This window comes from Thermobia domestica, chromosome 15 (genome assembly GCF_964235325.1).
Source record: "Thermobia domestica chromosome 15, izTheDome1.hap1.1, whole genome shotgun sequence".
NCBI classification, from domain to species: domain Eukaryota; kingdom Metazoa; phylum Arthropoda; class Insecta; order Zygentoma; family Lepismatidae; genus Thermobia; species Thermobia domestica.
This window is the reverse complement of record NC_137468.1, coordinates 2,831,297-2,856,402: the sequence shown is the minus strand read 5'-3', so window position 1 is coordinate 2,856,402 and position 25,106 is coordinate 2,831,297. Positions and strand designations below refer to the sequence as shown.

The following is a 25,106-nucleotide window of genomic DNA, read 5'->3' as shown; positions in this document are numbered from 1 at the left end:
TATCCTAACGCAGTTTTCGTACTTTTTTATTAAAAAAAAACATTATACAAGTCAAGGATGTTATAAAATAGAGGATCTCCATATGTATCCTCATCCTATTAACTCAATGAAACCAAAAAACAACTGAGCATCGGTACTTGTACTCTCGTTTCCGTCATGAATGTTGGCTCAAAACATTGCGATCTTATTGTGTGGAGCGAACGGAGTAGGGGTGGCAAAACTGTGACGTATGGCTTCACGATTTTGTCATATGGCCAGATCCTCTATTTTATAACATCCTTGATACAAACTTTAATTTGTACTAAATATTATTTAAGAATATTTTTTCTGTTCTCTTCACATTGATGTGATAAGTTATTGTTGTACAAGTGACGTTAGTTTCCGAGCCTCAGCCCGTGACAACAATAGTAAGGGTTAGGAAGGGATGTCCTGGCCACGAACTCACTTACAGTTTAATGTTTTAATACTTGATAATTAATTAACTTAATGTTTAGCTGCAGGTGTTACTCATAAATGGAATTGATGTTAAGGCAAAACTTAATTCTGTCGCTGCGGAATTAAAATTTCAGACGATTCCTTTCTTATGACACATGTGAATGTGAATGTAACAAAAAGACAGCTTTTTTATTGTCGCTGATTGTGACGGTATTGTTTTCTAATTAGCTAGCGTCAAATTCGCGAACATGCCTGAATAGAATAAAGTATGGCTTTAATAATCACTCGGATTTTCACAGCTTTAGTTCAATGAAACTGCCACCAGCTGGCAGCATAATGGAGCGCATTATCGCTGAATGAGCGATTAAACTCGAATTCCGCAACGAAGGGTAAAAATTATCATCAATTCGACTTTCGCAGCAAAAGAATTAAGATTCTGATGTGTGATTGTGAGGTGTCACAGCTAAGATTACGGTGTCACCGTTAAGAGAGCTCAAAAGATACAACCCTTCATTTAACAATGTACCTTTTATTTTACATATCCATTAAATAAATAAGTACATAAAATATGTTCTAGTGAAATAAATACTTCTACTTATTATTGGCAACCAAGATATTTTTCAGTACCCTAAAATCCATTTTCCTCAAATTTATCGAAAAATCACTCATGAATATCACTTAAACAATTTTGTTCAGCTCAATCAGATATATCAAGTAGGTTCGGACTTTTACAGACACCCCCATCCACCCATATATATATATATATATATATATATATATATATATATATATATATATATATATATATATATATATATATATATATAATGCTCGTTAAGCTTCCTAATATTTGCTTTTCGGGGCGAGGGCGCCGATTTCTCTGAAAATTGGGGTGGGGGCATTCAGATGCAGAAGGCATATATGAAGATTTTTAAGACAAATTACATTCAAATTATGTCAAATATTATATATTCACAAATACAATGCGGGGGGCCTGGGCCCCCTGGGAACAGCGCCCTTGCTTTTCTTCTTATTCTGGAGTCGTTAATCGCCTTAATTTAAACACATACCTTCACTGATGTTAATTAATCCACATTCCTCCAGCTTCTCTTTCGCTTCCTCTATGTCTGCATCAGATGTGCCGCCATTGAATTTTAGCATATTAATCTTCATTTTAAACATGTCGGTGTCAATACTGCCATTAGGTAATCCCTACAAACGAAGCGTTCGATCATATTAACTTACTTTTGTAGGTAATTAACTTGATCGATTGATTAATTGCTTAAGGTTTAAAGTAGGCGTCAGCAGCGACAATCAAGTCATTTCAAGATACACATTGAAAATTCAAAATAAAACTTGTACAAAAAATGTAAATTAAATATAAGATTTACAAATTAACAGAATAAACAATAAAAATTTAAAAAGATGTCGCGAAAACACTAAAGAAATAAATAACAAATATAACATATATAACAAGAAATTAACTAAAAATATAGCAGTGACACAAATTCATAATAGAAAAGATCTAAACAAAAAATCCGTCAGAGCATGCAAACTACCCTAAGCGCATTATAAAAGATCAAAATGCTGTCGAAACATGATTACGATCTTTGGATACTCGTAAACACTCTCCAAGATCTGAGTATTTTGAACATTCTACAATAATGTGCCGAATACTCAGTGAAACAATACAATCTTCAAAATAAGGACGCAAGCAAGCAAAAAGAGTACATGGCTGCTTTCTGTGTTCCGGGCTCTTTAAATTTAGCCCCTGCCTCACATGTGAAGTAACAACCATATGTAGTGAAAGGCATATGAAGTTGGGTGAGAGATGCGACTGTCGCAGCTTCTTGGTTGAAAATAAATAAGAAGGCCTGAGTAAGGATGGTTGGCTATTGAAGTAGCTGTTGATCTTCAACTAGCCCTTCATAAAAAGGTAGGAGTTTCCTTACACTTCCCACTGATTTTCTCTATAAGTCCGTATGCTTGATGATAGGAACAGTGATAAATATAAATCCACTTATTAGAATAGTTGGGAGTAGTTTCCATCTGTTACTTGTAAAAACCGCAAATCTGCTTGAGGTGGTTGTTGGCTTTGGCCTGGGCGGGGTAGTTGGTGTTCGTTGTTCTTTTCGCTGGTTGAAACGAGTTCTCCAATGGCGTTGATCTCTGCAGATTTTCATGAGCATTTGAGCTTGCCTCTGAAGGGCTAGAGGTGCCCAGTGTACCATTGTCTTGATTCGCTGTCTGGAAACCAGTTATCAGAATTTTTGTAGACGTAAGCGTTATAAACTGTGTTTGTTGCGGATTAGGAATCTTAACTGGTAGAGAAGAAGATGTGGTCTTAATAAGAGCGATCATGTTGCCAGCATCATCGTAAAATATACGGTGTTCCGTAGCTAAGTAAGTTCCTAAGCACCTGTAGCATTTGGCCTTCCTGCCATTCGTATCTAAATTCAGGGATCTAGGATCACTGGGTGGTTCCAATGAAGGTCTGGTGTATACTGGAGACATATAATGGGTATTAAAAAATTTAGGTTCTTCCATTCGGTAGTGATCAAAGGTGTCATGTGGTCCTGCGCACACTGCACATGAAGGATAATCAGTTTTGATGTGATTTAGTTCGTCACAAAGAATGCAATGCTCTTTATTATTCTTATTACTCATTTTCGGAGCGCTGAGAAATAACGTTTAAATAAGGAGGGTTTGACGCCACGCACTAGATAGGATTGAGTAAGATCTGAGTGTCCGATATGGAAGCGCTCAGGATCATTTCACCTTGGTAACTAGTAACTTACGACGTCTGCCAACAGGCCATAATACCTTTCACAGAGTGTAGCTTATTTTCATTAGCCTGGTTTTATTCCACTTGCCAGTCAGAACGTATCTGTTTAAGGAAATAACTACTAAGATTAGAGTACAGAAGAGTTCCAGTGCAAGCGCATGGCTTTCTTAGCTGTTCTGTCGATAGGAACTAACTAGGATATTCCTAGATACATTATTCAAGACACTTATATCGAAGGAAAACTTTATTATCCACCTGCAGGAAGATCTTTTTGAATATCGTTGTAGTAGGGTTTACCCCTTTAGTACAGTACATTAAGGCCTCAGAGATGAACAAAGTGGCTTCAAATGAAATACATTGGACTAGATATTCTATATTCGACAGATATTAGAGAAATGTGAAAATACGACAGTGTGGTCCAGCAACTAATCATAAACTTAAACAAGAATGACCAAATTACGTTAGACTTTCAAGCTTCAAGGATTCAATAGTGAATCTGGATATGACAGATTTATTATCTTTGGTTTCAATAGAGCTGAAACTTGTCTTGCAAGTTCAGAATTGAAACCTGTTTTGGCGACGCTGAATTCATACAGAAATAGGTTTGGCACTATTTCTTACAGCTTTCATTCTATAAAAAATGAATATTAAAGCAACAAAATGTTGTTATTTGTACTACACAAGGTATAAATAAAAGAACAAGGTTAGAAAGAGAATTTTGTCTTGATACGTTGAATCCTATTTCGTTATCTATTCCTGCTTTTGCTCTGTGAATGTCAACGGCAAAACCAAAACAAGCAGTAAATTCTACCACTTGCGGTTTTTAGTTTCTTGTCTTAGACACTGAATTGATTCGCGGAAACCGCATGTTCATTATCTATTACTATTCTTGCTGTAACGCCAATCAACTGACACCAATCAATCAAAATGGAAATAGTCATTTTCTAAGTCTTCTCATAATTCTACAAAGCATAGTTTTAAAGTCCATCTTTTAAAAAAAGATATTATTTACAATATCTCGGAAGAATTCGGAATGTCGAAAAAGATTATAAGATTGGCACAAATAAACATTTGTTTCAACAATCTGGGTACTGCGCATATATTTACATAGAGAGAGCTAGGAGGGAATACAGGCAGAGCTTGGTGAGTTGACAGCAGAGGGTTGGGAAGTAGGTATCTAAGCCTATGACTGGGAAACAGGTCACAGAAGTAGAAAAAGAGACAATTTCCCAAAGGGTCGGGCAGGAAAGAAGAGGCTATGCATAGATCCTGCCCAGAACCAAACCCGGTGATCCTCCAAGTCGGAAATTTGGCAAATACGAACAAAGGAAATCTGATAAGATTCTATGTGACCTAGTCTTTCTGACCTAGTGACCTAGTGTTGATCGTCCAAAGGTTCTTACTTCCGTCATGATCAGTAGTTACGGATTAGAGTCTTATCTGTCAGACTGATTCAGAATCAAGAAAGTTGATAACCATATCATTCCTGGGGATGTATTAGTCCAATTCAGTCTTCGGATTTCCATTTCTTCAGACTGTAGAAGTTACTTATCAAATATATCACTATTACACCGAATTGAGAATCGGAGAAACACGTCTGCCATCGTGGCAAGGTTTTACGGCTTCAGTCGTTCACTATGTACCAGTTTTTTGCACCACATTTTAGGTAAATGATTCGTTTGGCGTTTTATAACACTGGATACTTGAACAAGATGCCTTGACCTTCAATTTTACTACATGACTTCTGTTTTGGACCCTATAGTGGATGGAAAATGTTACAAATATGACGCGATTGCATTTGTGCTCACTGCAAACAGATGTTTACATAACTCGTGCTTCCTTATCTGATCACCACGTTGACTGCCAATAGGCATTACTTGTCTTTGATTCTCACTAGCCTGCTTCAAATAACAATTTCCCATTGTAACCGCATTCCTGTCTTCTGGGCCTTTCTCAATCTGCATCTAAACATTTTGTATAGTACAAGTTCGAGAATAACGAGCAAATAAGATTTTCCACAGATTATTATGTTAACTTTAGAGCTTCTATCTCCTACACTCTTTGATATCTGCCAGTCTGGTATCGTATTTTTACTAATTTTGGTAAGTGCTTTACGAATAAATATATGTTTATTATGTCTAATTCCACGATTATTGGGTGACAACGTTTACTTGTCAATGCAACATCTAGTAAAGTGGAAATAGGAAGAAGTTTCTCTATTTCCCATTCGAAATTCATAATGGTCTAAAGGTAATGGTGACACACAATGGTTCCAATTACCAAAACGTACCAAAAATCAAGTCTTTCTAAACGTCAGTACATAGGGCCTTTTAAGAACAGTAATTCCGAATTAAATATTTAAAAAATAGAAAATGTTGAATTTAACATGGTAGACTTAATAAAATAATTCCATTTCTGTTTTTAAAATAAATGGTAATGGGGACTTTTCGAAGTTAATGGTTTCGAATTTAACATTACTATTTTATTTAACATTGCCTAAATTGCTATCCTTTAACAAGTAATCGATTTAAACAGAAAATGTATCCAAGGCTTTCCAAGGTCACTAATTTTGAATTTTAGATAAATTAATTACGAAATAATGTTATTCGTAGCTATCGTTGCACACGAGACGAGACGAGAATTAGAAATAAGGTTATCTCGTCTCATAAATGCTTATAGAATTCTCGTCTCGAATAGTTTCCTTGTCTTGTCTTGCTTAGTATATTTATGTACAAAATTTATGAACTGGTTATTCTCATTACTTTTATCTGGAAGTCATTAGAATCCTTTGGTCCACGATGGCTCTGATATGACAACACTTAACTGAGGTATATTCTGTAATGGCTTGAGTATCTTTAAACTCTGTCTTATCAAGTAAGTGCAGTTTCATTAAATATTTTATTTTCTGATGAAGATCTTGAAGATTTAGAATTATAGTAAAACATAAAAGATTATAGGAAGCGTACTTAAATGTAAACTACATTCGCCTCAGTTACTTTACCTATTTTCTCTTATATAAGGGGCCGCGGTGGCTCAGTGGTAGCATTCACTTCTGGTGCTTGAGGTTCCGGGGTCGATTCCACCCCCGCCAAGTGAACTTTGTGGTGGACAAACATCGTGTGCGTGGGTTTCCTCGAGGTTCTCCCGTTTCCACCCACTTTCTTCATTCCACCATTTCATCCATTACTCATCATCACCGTCTCCTTTAGCCTAACTCGCATAAACGTGGAACGTAAACTCAAAGATTTCATTTCATTTCAAAACAATATAATATATTTTTAGTAAATGACCTCTCGTATAGTGTTTTCATATTTCGCTCCTTTATTTAAAGTGTATGGAATGAGAATGTAGAAGGAAGCGGGAGAACCCACAAACACAATGTTGCCAGAGCCGGATTAAGATTTGATGAGGCCTTAAGCTATTGAAGATAATGGGACCCTTTATATGTGCAGTTATCCTTTGTTAGTGATAAATTGTTAGCACTGCAGTGTGCAGCTGTATGTTATATGTCCCCATGCAACAAGCCCATGAACAATGGAGGCACCTTATATGCAGGAATCAACAAACTAGTGATATTTTTGGGAGCAGGCTAGTAGGTAGAGCCCCATTATTTGCATCATAAAAGCCTACACAACAAAAATACTATTGATGTATAAGCTCAATTTTACTTTTTTTTTTAAATCTTATATTTCCGAAATGTACACTCATGTCCAAAATGATTGTCGCATATCTATACTTGTAAGAATATAATTTGATAATGATTTTGCAGAGTACCTTTAATACTGATACTATGTGTATAATCGAGAAATGTATATTTGTGGTAAATTTCATAGAAAAAGAATTATAAATACGAAAAGTAGGATGAGTAAAACAAAATATTGCTAAATGGACAGTAAAGTTTTATTTTCGTTTTATTGATCTTATTTAATGCTCTTTTGACATGAAATTTACCACACACGTGTCTGTGCCGATTATACACATACTAACATTATAAGAAATACCGGGCGAATTCGTTATCAAATTATATTCCTACAACAAATATTTATAGATAGACGACAATAATTTTGGACATGAGTGTACCTCGATTAAAACTCTTCATTATCTTCTGACAATCACTTTATCAATTATTACTTTTTATACACCTCACGATCTACATATTTCTCCTGGGCGGAAATAAACAAGTCTAGTTCCAGAAAATCAGTACGTATCCTAAGCCGAAAACGAATCGAGTACGTAGCAGTATCTGGAAAATCGGCACGGAACAAACCGGTAAGGTTTCAAAGATAAGGAGTACGTACGAAACATTTAGGCTGACTTGGCTCCAATGTAGTGCGATTTCATCATTGGTCTCATCTAGTGGCTACACTGTATCCCTTTTCTGCTCTTAATTCCGGATCCGATTTCCGATGAAAGGGCACAAGAATTACTTCATAGTATTCACGTTCATTTATCATCCCTCTGCTTGGAGAGCATAGTCTGTGATCTTAAACTTAAAAAAAAAAAAAAAAAAAAAAAAAAAAAAAAAAAAAAAAACAAAGTATATTTAATTTTCGAATGCAGTACGATAACCCTGCAACAGAATACAAATTGCAGTTCTCCTGCCATGGCAGGAGAACAACATCAAAGGCGCCTCTAGCTGAAATCTACGCATTTTCCTTCTGAACAGACTCGAGTTTTCTCTGTGTGACGGTGTAAAAGCAAATCGCCCTGGAAGGAATGTACAAAAAATATTATGGTTGACTTTAAGTTTACTGCAACTGTAACCTATGGTGACGAGATTATATATATATATATATATATATATATATATATATATATATATATATATATATATATATATATATATATCGGGTGTTGCAAAATAAGTGTTACAACTCTTGGGAGGTGACTCCTGCCACTGAGACAAGAAAAAAAGTTCTCTTCAACTTTCTGCTATCGGACATAGTTTCAGATCTACAAGGTGCCGAAAGCGTGGGAAAATGACTTTCGGACGCCAATAGTTCGTAAACTATCCAACATAAAGAGGGCGGGTAAAAAATTCACTGAAGAAGTCATACCTGCTCTATTGAATTTTGCATGTTTCACAATCCTACCGTGCACGCGCAAGGGATTCCCCAATGGAACGTAGGGAGTCCCGGATAATCTGCCAAATGAAACTTGGTCTAAATGGATATGAATTGATAGGCTTTCTACCAGGTAACAATATTTCGTTTGTCTTAAGTCGATATCTGGAACAAATACAAAATGGCGGACACCTTTAAGCCCGTTGTGTGTGGTTGCATAATCGCCAGGTACGGATGTTGGCCAACAATGACGTTCTGAGTATTAATTGTAGCGAATTTGTACTCAAATGCTCTAGAAAGATATCTGGAGTGTCGGTAGAGCATAACAGACGAACCAGGGTGATTCACATGTGTGGAAACACTTAACGAAAAATGCCAAGAAATGCACTCATACTCAATAAACGTGAGTTCAAAGCGTCGGAAATGTAAGGATTAGTGTCAAGAACATGAAAGCCATTGCCAATTCACCAATATTATTCAATCAAACCGATGGAATATGATGTGCATGGTTGCATACCAATAAGGATGCAACAACTGAGGCCAAGTTCAAATTGTGCAATGGACTCAGTAAGAAACTGGGTAAACTAAATGAATGTCACTAGTGGGATCGCATGATCGATATTGAAATGTGGCCAATGTGTGTTGATATCAACATGTAGCTAATGGACAAATGTTAACATGTCCCACTGCTGACGGGACATCGTCCCACGTGGGAAAAATAGGAAAATAACTACTCGGGTCTTGAATCTGATGCCGTGGGCTCCCAGTAGGATTGGAAACTGCGACCACGCGAGCAAAAGCGAGCGCTCTAGCCCTGAGATTCGAAGGAGCCTCACTTTCTCTGTATTCGTTTCTTTGAGGAGTACCCATTTTGTTTGGCAAGCCCTCTTGTACAGCCTACAGACATACTTGTGTGTTTCATTTTGTTACTCTTACTGCACAGTTGTAAACAATCAGAGCTTTAAGACGTTTCTTCCTATTTCTCATGTCGTTTTATTTTCCATATGTATGGTGTTCCTGCTGTAGTGTTAAATGTGCCAAATCGGCTCATTTTCGTCTTTGTCTTGGCATGTGCACTGTGTGTAAGATACGAATTTCTGGAGATATTTTCCTATATTTCGAGTACGTCATATGTCTCAGAAGACGTGGGACATGATATAAATATGTTATTTTCACGCTCTATCAGAATTTGAACCATGCATTAAGAGATTTCTTTTCATATGTGTCGACTGTGGGACAATGTCCTACACAAAGGGGAGCATTGATACAATCGTGTTCTAGTTACGTTCTACCAAAAGGTGCAGCAATATGTAATAGCAGAATGTAATAGCAGAATCTACAACGTTATTTTCCTAGTTTTCGCACGTGAGATGGTGTCCCAGCAGTAGTGGGACATGTTGACATTTGTCCATTAGCTACATGTTGATATCAACACACACATTGGCCACATTTCAATATCGATCACGCGATTCCTCTAGTGACATTCATTTAGTTTACCCAGTTTCTTACTGAGTCCATTGCACAATTTGAACTTGGCCTCAGTTGTTGCATCCTTATTGGTATGCAACCATGCACATCATATTCCATCGGTTTGAGGGAATAATATTGGTGATTTGGCAATGGCTTTCATGTTCTTGACACTAATCCTTACATTTCCGAAACTTTGAATTCACGTGTACTGAGTATGAGTGCATTTCTTGGCATTTTTCGTTAAGTGTTTCCACACATGTGAATCACCCTGGTTCGTCTGTTATGCTCTACCGACACTCCAGATATCTTTCTAGAGCATTTGAGTACAAATTCGCTACAATTAATACTCAGAACGTCACTGTTGGCCAACATCCGTACCTGGCGATTATGCAACCACACACAACGGGCTTAAAGGTGTCCGCCATTTTGTATTTGTTCCAGATATCGACTTAAGACAAACGAATTATTGTTACCTGGTAGAAAGCCTATCAATTCATATCCATTTAGACCAAGTTTCATTTGGCAGATTATCCGGGACTCCCTACGTTCCATTGGGGAATCCCTTGCGCGTGCACGGTAGGATTGTGAAACATGCAAAATTCAATAGAGCAGGTATGACTTCTTCAGTGAATTTTTTACCCGCCCTCTTTATGTTGGATAGTTTACGAACTATTGGCGTCCGGAAGTCATTTTCCCACGCTTTCGGCACCTTGTAGATCTGAAACTATGTCCGATAGCAGAAAGTTGAAGAGATTTTCCCACGCTTTCGGCACCTTGTAGATCTGAAACTATGTCCGATAGCAGAAAGTTGAAGAGAACTTTTTTTCTTGTCTCAGTGGCATTAGTCACCTCCCAAGAGTTGTAACACTTATTTTGCAACACCCGATATATATATATCGGGTGTTGCAAAATAAGTGTTACAACTCTTCTGCCAATGCAGGATGCCAATGAGAGTCTGCCAATGCAGGAAGACAATGCATACAATGCGTCAATTCTTGCATAGGCTAAATTCTGTAAATTATGAAAAGAGATATTGTAAGCTTTTGTGAACATTTCACACATTCACGGATATGAGGAAATTGCTTAGAATCGGGAAATCGAAGTGTGTCGAGAGTTGCAGTTTTTGAGTCTTGACACAAGGAAAGAATTCGTTCTTCCAACTTAAAGGGGGTCACACGTGCCGTCTAGCAGACGACAGGGGAAAATTCTAGAAGGACCAGGTTGAACAAAACCAGGAGACGGGAGGTCTTCGGGGCAGACAAGATCTGTCTTTGAGTGATCAGTTACCGTGATCAGTTGAAGCGACAGAGAGCGAGACAGTCAACTGACAGTCAACCGACAGTCAACTTAGAATTCAATATTCTATCTACAGAGATCGTCGAGTCGTCTTTAGCATTTGGGAGTAAACCAAACTCAATGCTCATCTACAGCAACCATTAATTAGAAGTATCAACTTGGCGATACTAGATACAACACCTAGATCATCAGCAGGAGCGTCATCTGAAGAGATAAGGTATGTGTTACTCCTATTCAGGGCTCAAATGCTCAATACTCGATCGGCGATACTCGACTGGCAAATATTCCGATTATCCGTAATTACATCACAACACTTACATTCACAATTTTTATCTAAGAGAAATATAGTTGTTATTGAATGATTGAAGTAAATGTTTTATTACCAGAATCAATCCCCGATTGGTATTTGTAAATTTAGTTAACCTCTCGCACGTGTATATGAGATCATTCCCACTCATTCTAGATGGTGAGTGGAAGGCGCTCAGTTTCACTCAGTTAGCATTTCCAAACTAGGCACAGAGTGACTGGGTTGTCAATATATATATATATACAAGGTCTGTATGATAAGTAATGAGACTCGCCGCGCCGCGGCGCGCGTGTCGCTGGAGCGGGTTTGTCGGTGATGGAGGATGTAGGGGGGGGGTCCGAGCAAAGCAACGCACCGCGCGTCAGTTGGCTCCGAGCCTTAGTGGAGCGCGGACAAGCCTTGGACAAAGCCCTTGTGAACATTCTTGTCACGGCGGAAAATCAACAAACATGGAGGGTTCCATCGAACAGCGTTATGCGATCAAATTTTGCGTTCGCCTGGGGAAAACGGCTACTCAGACGCTTTCTCTCATCACGGAGGCCTACAAAGAGGAAGCCCTATCCAAAGCCCAGGTGTTTCGTTGGCACAGTGCGTTCCGGAACGGCCGGGAAAGCGTTGAGGATCTGGAGAGGGCTGGACGCCCGACAACAGTGACTACGGACGAAACTGTGGCAAAAGTGAGGGATCTCCTGAACTCAGACCGTCGATTATCGTTGAGATTGATTGCTGATGAACTCTATATGAACCACACAACAGTGCACAAGATTGTGACGGAACAATTGGGAATGAGAAAAATCTGTGCGAAACTGGTGCCGCGAGTGTTGACTGACGAACAAAAGCAACGACGTGTTGATTGTTGTCAGGAACTGTTGAACCTCATGAACAGTGACCCTAACTTCGAAGATGACGTCATAACAGGTGACGAGTCGTGGGTGTTCCAGTACGACCCTGAAACGAAACGTCAAAGCGCGGAGTGGCACACTCCTGCGTCCCCGCGCCCCAAGAAGGCCAGAATGTCGAAGTCAAAGGTGAAAACAATGTTGATTGTTTTTTTTGACAATGTGGGGGTGGTCCACAAGGAGTTTGTACCCCAAGGACAAGCCGTCAACGCCGCCTTCTACAAACAAGTCCTTGAGAGACTGCACAGGAGCGTCAAGCGGAAAAGACCGGCGATCGCTAGCCGGTGGAAGTTGCATCACGACAATGCCCCTGCCCACACCGCCTTCTTAGTGACCTCCTTTTTGACCCGGATTGGGGTGGAAGTCCTTCCACAACCACCCTACAGCCCAGATGTGAGCCCGGCCGACTTCTTCCTCTTCCCGAAGCTGAAGCCACGCTTGAAAGGAACCCGTTTTGCAGACGTCACAGCCATCCAAGCAGCCGTGACCACATTTCTAAAGGACATGCCGGCTGCTGACTTCCAGGGGGCGTTTGCAGCGTGGAAACATCGATTGCAGAAGTGCATCGACGCAAGAGGAGAGTACTTCGAAAGCTTTTAAGTCCCTGTACAGATCAGATCAATAAAACAATGTTTCCAGACCTGGTCTCATTACTTATCATACAAACCCTGTATATATATATATATGATAGCGGAGTGGTGACGAAAAGTAAACGAGTAAAATCAAGCAGCAATGCTGTATACCACGTGAAGGAGTTTGGTTACTGTGGCTTGATGATATTTTCTGAATTATTATAGTTTAAACTGAAAGTGGAAGTAAATTTCTACAACTTCAGTAATTAGTAGAGATATGAGAGTAGAGGTGACATATATTCTTGGGACACTTTATCGATTGCAGAAAACCTTTTCTCCCTATTACCGTTTTTCCATTATAGCGATCAACTTTAAAACCGGAAGTGGTTGGTTTCTACTACTTCCAATTTCAATGAACTCGGTTCCTAATATTTGCCCCTTTACACTCTGGCAAAACTAACTGCTGGTTTACCACGTACTTCTTGAGACTTTTTGTCTTCCGAATTGATACAGGGATAGGGTAACGGTTAATTCACACATAGTGTGCTGTTCCCATGCTGTACCTTGTCCGTCCCGTGGTCCACAATGTCTCTTTTCAGACTTTGACATTAAAAATTCATTCAGTTTTATTTTTTAATTTACACATAATATGCCGTGCCCCGACAGACCACCTTCAAAAGAAGTCTGTCCGGTCGTGGCTCATCGGTGTAATCCTTCGGCTTTATTTGGACCACACTAAGCGACACGAAGTTGACAAGAACCAAGGGAAACGGTGAAGAAAACAGTAGCAGCGCGGTACGGGACGGCCTTGCATGTATGAATGGTTGCGGCCATAGTGCAGGGGAGTGGCATGTACACAGCACACTGTGTGAATCAACCTTAAATATATAAAGAAGTTTTGATAAGCAATGTCCTTATGAAATCACATCATGGGAAACCTACTAAACTGTTTGAAACGAGGCTCCAAACATAGTTCGTATCTACTGCAAATTGAATTTCTACAGTCTCACTTTGATCAAAATACGTATCTTGCATTCGTGAACCGAAAGTGCGCTTTATAGCAACAGCAAAATGTAAAATCACATTTGCTTAGAGAAAGTCAACAAAAAATTCAGGAACTTGATGGTATCAAAACTGATGCCACACCCAGCATATAGTCCTGACCTTGCCCCTTTGGATTATCACCTGTTTGGATCCATAGTACACTTCCTGAAATCATGAAGTTTCACCAACTAGCAGGAAGTAGAAACAGCAGTGACTGATTGCTTGGATTCTAAGAAGAACTGCCTCACAAAAAAGCAGGAAATTTGGATTTTCAACAATAAGAGCGATTGTATGTGCAGTAATGAGTGTTATGTGCAGTTGTATAGTTTTGTGCTGTTCCATTGTGTGTATTACGTATGTAATCCACACATTGTTCATTGTTTCTTTTCAGGATGGCTCAACTAACGAATTTCCAACGCGAGGTGATAGTCCTTTTAAAGCAAGAGTATCCTACGTGCGGATTGAAGAAATGCAGGGACAATACTCCTGACTCCATCGAACCTAACGACTGGCCGTCTAAAAGTCCAGATCTCAACGTGATGGATTATTACATTTGGGGTATACTGCTACAGAAGGTTCAAGAACACAGGAGAGACATTACAAACATTGATGGCCTGAAAGCTGTACTGAACAACGTTACACTTCAAACTATCCAGAATGCCACCGGAAATTGGTTACAACGTCTACGCCGCTGTGTGGAAGCCAAAGGGAATCAATCATTTTGAGCACTTGCATTGATTATGAATATTTAAGTGACAGTGTCAGTAAAATATAAATGAAAATATGTGTGTCCACCTCATATTACAGAATCTACAATAAATTTCCTGCTTTTTTGTGGAGCACCCTGTAGTAGTATCGACGTAGAATTGAGGAACTGACAGAAAAGGTGACTGCAGATAGTACAACAGGAGAGGCTTACTTCGAATATTAACCTGCTTTCTCTGTACTTTAATAAATATTGGTATGTTAGGTACCAGTATATTAAAATTAATATTATTATTTAACCTTGTATAATTATATATGACATAAAAATGTATGTAAATAAAATGCTTCCGGGTTACTCCAGAAACCAAAACTTTTAGCAGATATACAACAATCTACTTACCAACAGTGCAAAAATTTACATCTTAACGAGTAAACGTACAATCAGGGGGGCGCCACAAACTGAGATTACGAACTATGCCGAACTCCGTGTGACGTCATGAGGTAAGCACAGCCAAGCCAGTAATGCCAGATTGTGGGAAATTTCCCGTAAAATGCGAAATTCTGAGCACTGGCGGGAATGCGGGAATTTTTCTTTAAAATAGGCTGGAAACGGGAAATGGCGACATTCTCAACTTTTTTAAAGACACTATAGACGAACAAATATTCCATCATATATTGTATCAAATATTTCATCAAAGTGGAATTTGAACATTTAGGATACCAAGTTGTATGCAACTTTTGGGTTGGTTACAACATTTGATACAACTGCTCTAAATTAGAACTTGTTCTATTTCTATCCAACATTATATCAAAGAAAACAAACGAAAATCGCTATGCGGTGACACTAAAATTGAGTATGTGGACACGGGAAGCAATTGACATTATTTTGATGCATACTAGCAGTAATCTGTTTTGAATAACTATAAAATTAAAGAGTATTAGGGCTAAGTACCACAGGCGACTTCCCAAAATTGGCCTAGATTGAGAATATTCCGTGACTTTAAAAAAAAAAACATTTTTTTTCATTTGTCTTGATTTAAAAGATTTCTTAAGACGTTCTGGCATGTTATTACTTTGGCGCATGCTCAGATTATTTCGTACAGATTGATAATATGCCTGTATATGATATGTGGAACGTTCATGTGCTATCTTCCGTAGTTATTTCTTCACGAAATTAATTCGTAATGCCTTAAAAATTGTTTCTCATTGTAGGAGTTGCATTCATGAGTGCAGATTCACTTTACGAGGACTTTCTTTAAGGGTCTTCACTTCAGCGAAATTAAACTACCGCTAATTTTAGTTTTTCTATAATATCTTCAAAACTAATAAAAATATTCGAAAAGCAGAAACATAGTAAACTAGACAATACAATTGTGCATGTGATACTTTTACTACAATTCCCTATCTGTTTTTGGTATGCCGCTATTTATATAACCCACAAAAAATGTTAAATCTATCTACAGTTGCAAATCGAAAGCAGATAGATGAGTTGTGATAACGGTATCACACACAAAATCGTATTGCTTAGTTTACTACGTTTCTACTTTTCGGGTATTTTTATTTATTTTGAGGATATTACAGAAAAACTCTAAAATTAGCGGTAGTTTAATTACGCAGTAGTGAAGACCTTTAAGGTGTGGTGTAACTACGCATCGAACGAATATCATTTAAAAAGAGACTGCAGGAAAAGCATCTTACGATAGGTGGCCATTAAAAGCGAGGATGATATTTAACCGATTCAGAGCAGGAGCACAGCATGGGACCCACAAGTTAGCACAGGGTTTTGTTCGCAAGAGGCAGAGGCATCAATAGCTGAAGGTGAGAGCCAAAATGAGGGTAGCGAAAAACATTTGATGTTGCATAAAATCAAAATAGGTTAGAGTGCGTAATATTTTCGCATTTCTAAATATAAATTGGAAGTTTCCTACACTGAAAAATTCCTCGGGAATTTAATATCCTACAGAACCCTCGTTAATATGTACTCTCTCATTTTAATTGTAAAACCTAACATTTGGTAACTGTTTAGTAATGGGGGGCCAACACTATCGAAGACTGAAAACAATGTGCCCTGCGAGACACTAACCCGCCTTTACTCGTTAACGCTCGCTCGGCAATACTGTGTGAATTAAATGTTATTAAGCTAATCTAACCGAATGTTAATAGAAAATCGCAAAAAAGTCAATTAAAAACCTGGCCCCCCCAAAGCTAAACAATAGCCAAACATTTTTATGACGGACTATTTTTTCTTAATCAGTGCCCCAAACTTACAAAAGTTACTCAAAAATTAACTGAATTAGAAGAAATTTAAGCATGTAGACTAATAAATAGAATGTAGATTCATATTATTTACTGAACAAGAAAGGAACCATGAAAATAAGATTTATTTGGGAATAGCAATAAAGGAGGGAAATGAGACAGAAGTAACTGTGAATAATCATTCCATTCATTTCTACAACCTTATTCATTATAGTTACACGAGCAGGTGCCACCATAAAACTCACATATACATTCATGTGACCTAACAACTGAATTAAGAAATATAAACAACTGAGCAATGACATTCACCTTTATATTTGATCGTTTATAATGGGTGCGAAAGTTTTACCCATCTTATTTGACCAAGTTATCGTCAAACAAAAGTTTGATACAATATTTGATGGAAGTTTGACGATGTATAATGGGCTTTAGGTGTAAGACCTTTAACACTAAGCTCTTTTGTGATACAAATGAACCTCAAAAATACAAAAAGACTTGAAAAATCAAGTTAATGTAAAGCAATTCCAAAATACCCTGCTTTTCGCTGCTTTTTTGGTGACGGAACGGGCAATGTGCTGCAACAAAAAAATCGTTAGGCCAAAACAACTGAATTAATTCTGGCTTTCCTGAACATAGCATTCTCTTCCAAACCATAAAGTACGACATAGTGTTCGTTACAAAAAAGTGTACATAGTATTTTTTAAAAATGTGTTTTTTACCTTATCATGCGTAACTATAAATAATACCTTTTTATACTACGAGAATGAATTCCATTGTAGATCATAGTCAGTCTAAAGCGGTATTTTTTAAAATTGTTTACTACTAGATGAAAACTATATCTATTTAGGTTAGCGGGAAATTTTGCATCACATCGGGAAATTTTGTGGCTTTGGACGGGAATTTTGCTGTTAAAAGACTGGCATCACTGAGCCAAGAAAATACTCGCGTCTGCTTACCCGGTGACGTCACACATCCAACGATTGGGTTGGCGCAACCTGTAGTGTATATACGAACCTTGCGTACAATAAAGAAAAAAAAATTGGAAAAGAGATTGAAATAGTTCACTTCGTAAATTTAAGAACCTCAACTTACGATCGAGTTACTTACTTTATTTTTCATCTTCACGATACATTTGGAGAAACACTGAAAGAAAGAATGATAAAGCTTAGAATATTTTTGTGTGGAAGTACTACAGTTACAAGAAGCTTTTAAAGCAAGAATTTGATTCTGCTTCAATAATTGATTATTTTATTTGAGTAAGTACTACAGTTACAACAAGCTTTTAAAGTAAGAACTTGATTCTGCTTCAATAATTGATTATTTTATTTGAGTAAGTACTACAGTTACAACAAGCTTTTAAAGTAAGAATTTGATTCTGCTTCAATAATTGATTATTTTATTTGAGTAAGTACTACAGTTACAACAAGCTTTTAAAGTAAGAATTTGATTCTGCTTCAATAATTGATTATTTTATTTGAGTAAGTACTACAGTTACAACAAGCTTTTAAAGCAAGAATTTGATTCTGCTTCAATAATTGATTATTTTATTTGAGTAAGTACTACAGTTACAACAAGCTTTTAAAGCAAGAATTTGATTCTGCTTCAATAATTGATTATTTTATTTGAGTAAGTACTACAGTTACAACAAGCTTTTAAAGTAAGAATTTGATTCTGCTTCAATAATTGATTATTTTATTTGAGTAAGTACTACAGTTACAACAAGCTTTTAAAGTAAGAATTTGATTCTGCTTCAATAATTGATTATTTTATTTGAGTAAGTACTACAGTTACAACAAGCTTTTAAAGCAAGAATTTGATTCTGCTTCAATAATTGATTATTTTATTTGAGTAAGTACTACAGTTACAACAAGCTTTTAAAGTAAGAATTTGATTCTGCTTCAATAATTGATTATTTTATTTGAGTAAGTACTACAGTTACAACAAGCTTTTAAAGTAAGAATTTGATTCTGCTTCAATAATTGATTATTTTATTTGAGTAAGTACTACAGTTACAACAAGCTTTTAAAGTAAGAATTTGATTCTGCTTCAATAATTGATTATTTTATTTGAGTAAGTACTACAGTTACAACAAGCTTTTAAAGCAAGAATTTGATTCTGCTTCAATAATTGATTATTTTATTTGAGTAAGTACTACAGTTACAACAAGCTTTTAAAGCAAGAATTTGATTCTGCTTCAATAATTGATTATTTTATTTGAGTAAGTACTACAGTTACAAGAAGCTTTTAAAGTAAGAATTTGATTCTGCTTCAATAATTGATTATTTTATTTGAGTAAGTACTACAGTTACAACAAGCTTTTAAAGCAAGAATTTGATTCTGCTTCAATAATTGATTATTTTATTTGAGTAAGTACTACAGTTACAAGAAGCTTTTAAAGCAAGAATTTGATTCTGCTTCAATAATTGATTATTTTATTTGAGTAAGTACTACAGTTACAACAAGCTTTTAAAGCAAGAATTTGATTCTGCTTCAATAATTGATTATTTTATTTGAGTAAGTACTACAGTTACAAGAAGCTTTTAAAGCAAGAATTTGATTCTGCTTCAATAATTGATTATTTTATTTGAGTAAGTACTACAGTTACAACAAGCTTTTAAAGCAAGAATTTGATTCTGCTTCAATAATTGATTATTTTATTTGAGTAAGTACTACAGTTACAAGAAGCTTTTAAAGCAAGAATTTGATTCTGCTTCAATAATTGATTATTTTATTTGAGTAAGTACTACAGTTACAACAAGCTTTTAAAGTAAGAATTTGATTCTGCTTCAATAATTGATTATTTTATTTGAGTAAGTACTACAGTTACAACAAGCTTTTAAAGCAAGAATTTGATTCTGCTTCAATAATTGATTATTTTATTTGAGTAAGTACTACAGTTACAACAAGCTTTTAAAGCAAGAATTTGATTCTGCTTCAATAATTGATTATTTTATTTGAGTAAGTACTACAGTTACAACAAGCTTTTAAAGCAAGAATTTGATTCTGCTTCAATAATTGATTATTTTATTTGAGTAAGTACTACAGTTACAAGAAGCTTTTAAAGCAAGAATTTGATTCTGCTTCAATAATTGATTATTTTATTTGAGTAAGTACTACAGTTACAACAAGCTTTTAAAGCAAGAATTTGATTCTGCTTCAATAATTGATTATTTTATTTGAGTAAGTACTACAGTTACAAGAAGCTTTTAAAGCAAGAATTTGATTCTGCTTCAATAATTGATTATTTTATTTGAGTAAGTACTACAGTTACAACAAGCTTTTAAAGTAAGAATTTGATTCTGCTTCAATAATTGATTATTTTATTTGAGTAAGTACTACAGTTACAACAAGCTTTTAAAGCAAGAATTTGATTCTGCTTCAATAATTGATTATTTTATTTGAGTAAGTACTACAGTTACAAGAAGCTTTTAAAGCAAGAATTTGATTCTGCTTCAATAATTGATTATTTTATTTGAGTAAGTACTACAGTTACAAGAAGCTTTTAAAGCAAGAATTTGATTCTGCTTCAATAATTGATTATTTTATTTGAGTAAGTACTACAGTTACAACAAGCTTTTAAAGCAAGAATTTGATTCTGCTTCAATAATTGATTATTTTATTTGAGTAAGTACTACAGTTACAACAAGCTTTTAAAGCAAGAATTTGATTCTGCTTCAATAATTGATTATTTTATTTGAGTAAGTACTACAGTTACAACAAGCTTTTAAAGTAAGAATTTGATTCTGCTTCAATAATTGATTATTTTATTTGAGTAAGTACTACAGTTACAACAAGCTTTTAAAGTAAGAATTTGATTCTGCTTCAATAATTGATTATTTTATTTGAGTAAGTACTACAGTTACAACAAGCTTTTAAAGTAAGAATTTGATTCTGCTTCAATAATTGATTATTTTATTTGAGTAAGTACTACAGTTACAACAAGCTTTTAAAGCAAGAATTTGATTCTGCTTCAATAATTGATTATTTTATTTCAGTAAGTACTACAGTTACAACAAGCTTTTAAAGCAAGAATTTGATTCTGCTTCAATAATTGATTATTTTATTTGAGTAAGTACTACAGTTACAACAAGCTTTTAAAGCAAGAATTTGATTCTGCTTCAATAATTGATTATTTTATTTGAGTAAGTACTACAGTTACAACAAGCTTTTAAAGTAAGAATTTGATTCTGCTTCAATAATTGATTATTTTATTTGAGTAAGTACTATAGTTACAACAAGCTTTTAAAGCAAGAATTTGATTCTGCTTCAATAATTGATTATTTTATTTGAGTAAGTACTACAGTTACAACAAGCTTTTAAAGTAAGAATTTGATTCTGCTTCAATAATTGATTATTTTATTTGAGTAAGTACTACAGTTACAACAAGCTTTTAAAGTAAGAATTTGATTCTGCTTCAATAATTGATTATTTTATTTGAGTAAGTACTACAGTTACAACAAGCTTTTAAAGTAAGAATTTGATTCTGCTTCAATAATTGATTATTTTATTTGAGTAAGTACTACAGTTACAACAAGCTTTTAAAGTAAGAATTTGATTCTGCTTCAATAATTGATTATTTTATTTGAGTAAGTACTACAGTTACAACAAGCTTTTAAAGTAAGAATTTGATTCTGCTTCAATAATTGATTATTTTATTTGAGTAAGTACTACAGTTACAAGAAGCTTTTAAAGCAAGAATTTGATTCTGCTTCAATAATTGATTATTTTATTTGAGTAAGTACTACAGTTACAAGAAGCTTTTAAAGTAAGAATTTGATTCTGCTTCAATAATTGATTATTTTATTTGAGTAAGTACTACAGTTACAACAAGCTTTTAAAGTAAGAATTTGATTCTGCTTCAATAATTGATTATTTTATTTGAGTAAGTACTACAGTTACAACAAGCTTTTAAAGTAAGAATTTGATTCTGCTTCAATAATTGATTATTTTATTTGAGTAAGTACTACAGTTACAACAAGCTTTTAAAGTAAGAATTTGATTCTGCTTCAATAATTGATTATTTTATTTGAGTAAGTACTACAGTTACAAGAAGCTTTTAAAGCAAGAATTTGATTCTGCTTCAATAATTGATTATTTGATCTTCCAATAATGCTTCACTATTTATAAAGTTAAATACATTTCGTGTAAGAAGACCGAAATTCAAAAGGGTAAACTAGCGACTATTAAGTAAACATCCTGGTTTAGAATGCATTAGGAATGAATTTGATTCATTTCAAAATATAAAATGTGGAGATTATGTAGGCCTATATGTATAACGTTATATGGTGCATAATTGCACAGTTATTTTCCGAAGCTTATGGCTCATTTCGTAGAAGGACACTGCAGCAAAGAAATATTTTAATACAGGACATTCAAGACTTTAAGAAACAATAAGTATGAACTTAGTTTTGATTATAACAGAGAAAACTGACACATCAATGCACAGTGGGACAGGTACCCCGAAAACCTGGCCAAAACTCCAAAAATAAAAGTTCATGGGACGGTCTATCACCTAACGCATATAATCAAGGAAGGTTCCAATCGCATGCAGATATCAGTGTTACTGACATATGTTCACTGGTTTGATCAGGAGAGAAAGCCAAAACTGAACTTTGTAAATGTTCTGTATTCATATTAATTTCCTATGTTAGAGAAGGTTAAGTTTGCGATATTTTTTCCGGATATTAGCGTCATACCTACGAGTGGGTACCTATTGTTTATTTCATCTGTATATATTATGATTCAATGATAAACATCTATTTTTGATGTTATATGTAATTTATCAATTCTATGGATGCTTATGGAGACGTAGGTTGTAAATCAGAAAGAAAAACACATTTTTACAGTTTCGTAGGTTTTTAATCCGGGAAAGCGGATACAACACGAGGTTGTTTGCTAATGTGGTACTTCAATTATTTATGTTTCTGGAACAGTGAATCAATTCTCCCCGTTTAGATTGTAAGTATATATTTACTGTGAAAGATGTCTGAAATTTTCTAACCAAAATACAGCATATTAATAGCAATTTTGTTCTCTTTTCAGAGAAATGCCACATAAAATAACTAAAAGAGAGCTATTTGAGTTTCTGAAGAATGCAGAAGGGAACAGAGAAGCCGAAAAGCAGCACGCTACTGCGCTTCGTGGAAGATGAAATACCAGGTGGAGATTTGTTATGTAGTGCTGACCAAACAACAGTAGTCGCCTTTTGCTATTAGATGTTCCGGAAGCTCGACAAATGCAATTGCGAGTACGGCAAAGTAGAGGAAAAGTATGTGGGCTGGCTGGATACTGATATTAATTTGAGTGATAGTGAACCACAACAATCGACCTCGGCGAAAGTCGGACGCCCACAGGCAGACTTTGCAGAAAGCACTGAAAGATCAAAGAGGACAAAGACTGAGGCAATTTGGTCAGCCGAGAGTGGAACCACTCTTGCTTACGCAGCCGCGATGAACTACAGAGAGCAAAGAAAACTTGACAAGTGAAAAGTACTAGAAGAAATCGAGACAAGTTCTACTAGAGCGACCAAGATTAGGAAGTCCTGGACACAATCTGAAAAACACTGCAACGTCGTACGATTCAGATAAGGCTCTAGCATTATTTCTAGAAACCAATCTAATTAAACATCAGTACCAACTTCTTAGGAGTGAAGCGAAGGGACTGGGCTATGATATTTATCCCGCTTGTAATCATGTACGGGACAAAAAGAAGAAGTGCTACCCAGAGGGCATACAAGTGAGTGAGTCGTTGTCGGAAGTGCCACTTCAGTATCTACTAGATCACACTGTGAAAAGGCTTTTGCAGGTTCAAGAACCAGTCTTGGAGAGCATGCCACGGAAGTACCGTATGTGTCGAACGTTGATCAGCAAGTGAGGCTGTGATGGGTCTAGTGGTCAGCCTGTGAAGTTGTGTTTCAGGATTCAGACATTCTCTTCATTTCATGTGTGCCATTGCAGCTGTTCTTCGAGAAGAAAGGTGTAAGAGTTCTAGTGTGGCAGAATTCCCATCCGTCATCACCAAGATTCTGCCATCCAGTTCGGCTGCAATTCAAGAAAGAAACCGAGGACCTCTCACGAGAAGAGGTGCAGCGAGTACAAGAACAAGTATCAGCCTTAACATCAAGTAAAGTGTTCGTTGAAGATATGGCGTTTCATGTCCATCACAGCCTCCATTTGACGACGGTAGACAGCAAAGTCTGCAACGCTATCATGCATACAAAGTCTGCACAAACGGGTTATTTAAACGGCACAACACCTAAAAATATGAACAGTTACAAGAATACCTCCATCAGCAAACCTGAAATCAGACAGCACGGTTTAAAAAAGAATTAACGTGGGAAATAGGTGCGGTACCAAAAACATAATTTATAAAGACAATTCGCACAGAAAAGACAGACAATTCTGTGATACAGATCATATAAAAAGTGGCAACGATAGTTTGTGATCTTTCAAGACATAATAATGTATTACATATATGATTTCATTTGTTGTTGTTTTTTGCATCCGATTTTTCTGTAATATATATACCCATATTACACATAATATACATATTTTTGCAATTTGCGACCCCCATATTGTATGCGCCATTTTCAATTTTAACCTTTTGGTATCAAATTCGTAGTGAGTGACCTTCTAAACCTATGTATACCAACTTTCATAAAAATTAAAACACAACTTCCAATTTTGGCCAGGTTTTCGGGATTCCTGGCCCACTGTGCAATGCAAAGGTTAATAAATGAGTTTTCACACTTTTTAGAGTTAATAAAGTAATCGTTCCAAGATAAAAATTTTAGTTAACAACGTCATTTATTTTGAGAACTTTTTTAAAAAAAATTGCCTTCTATCTGTTTAAAGATCTTTGATCTATTCTATCGCCAGTTGTTTTGTACTGGAATATTTAAAACACAAAAATTACTTGTGATAATAATAATAATAATTCGCATTGTAATACGTAAGGGTTATGTATTAGAGTGGAGCGTTTTGCACTTTTGTTGGAACTTCGATGACGGCTAGTGCGGGAAAGGTGTCATTAGTGGCACCGACCTTATTGATTTTTAATTTTTTTTTTTTTGGACAACCCCTTACCCTGTCCCAACGGATTTAAAGCTTTTTAAGTGTTTAGTTAGGCAACACGCACAACACCAATGACAGAAAAACTACTTGTGGTCGTTTCTAGAGTTACCTGATGGCTATAATACAATTATTTTATTAAAAGAAACTTGTATCAATGCCAGTAAATAATTTTAAAATGTTTATGAGTCAAAGTACACCCATA

General features: G+C 35.9%; 1 protein-coding gene across 1 annotated transcript in view; it reads right to left on the bottom strand.

Moving 5' to 3' along the window:
* Positions 1-25,106, bottom strand: part of LOC145671806 (uncharacterized) — a 129,441-nt gene that overhangs the window by 49,677 nt on the left and 54,658 nt on the right. The window contains exons 8-9 of the mRNA XM_081741039.1: positions 17,940-17,975; positions 1,506-1,647 (exon numbers count right to left, since the gene is read on the bottom strand). Of these exons, the coding sequence (XP_081597165.1) occupies positions 1,506-1,647; positions 17,940-17,975 (178 nt within the window). The remainder of the gene's footprint in view (positions 1-1,505; positions 1,648-17,939; positions 17,976-25,106) is intronic.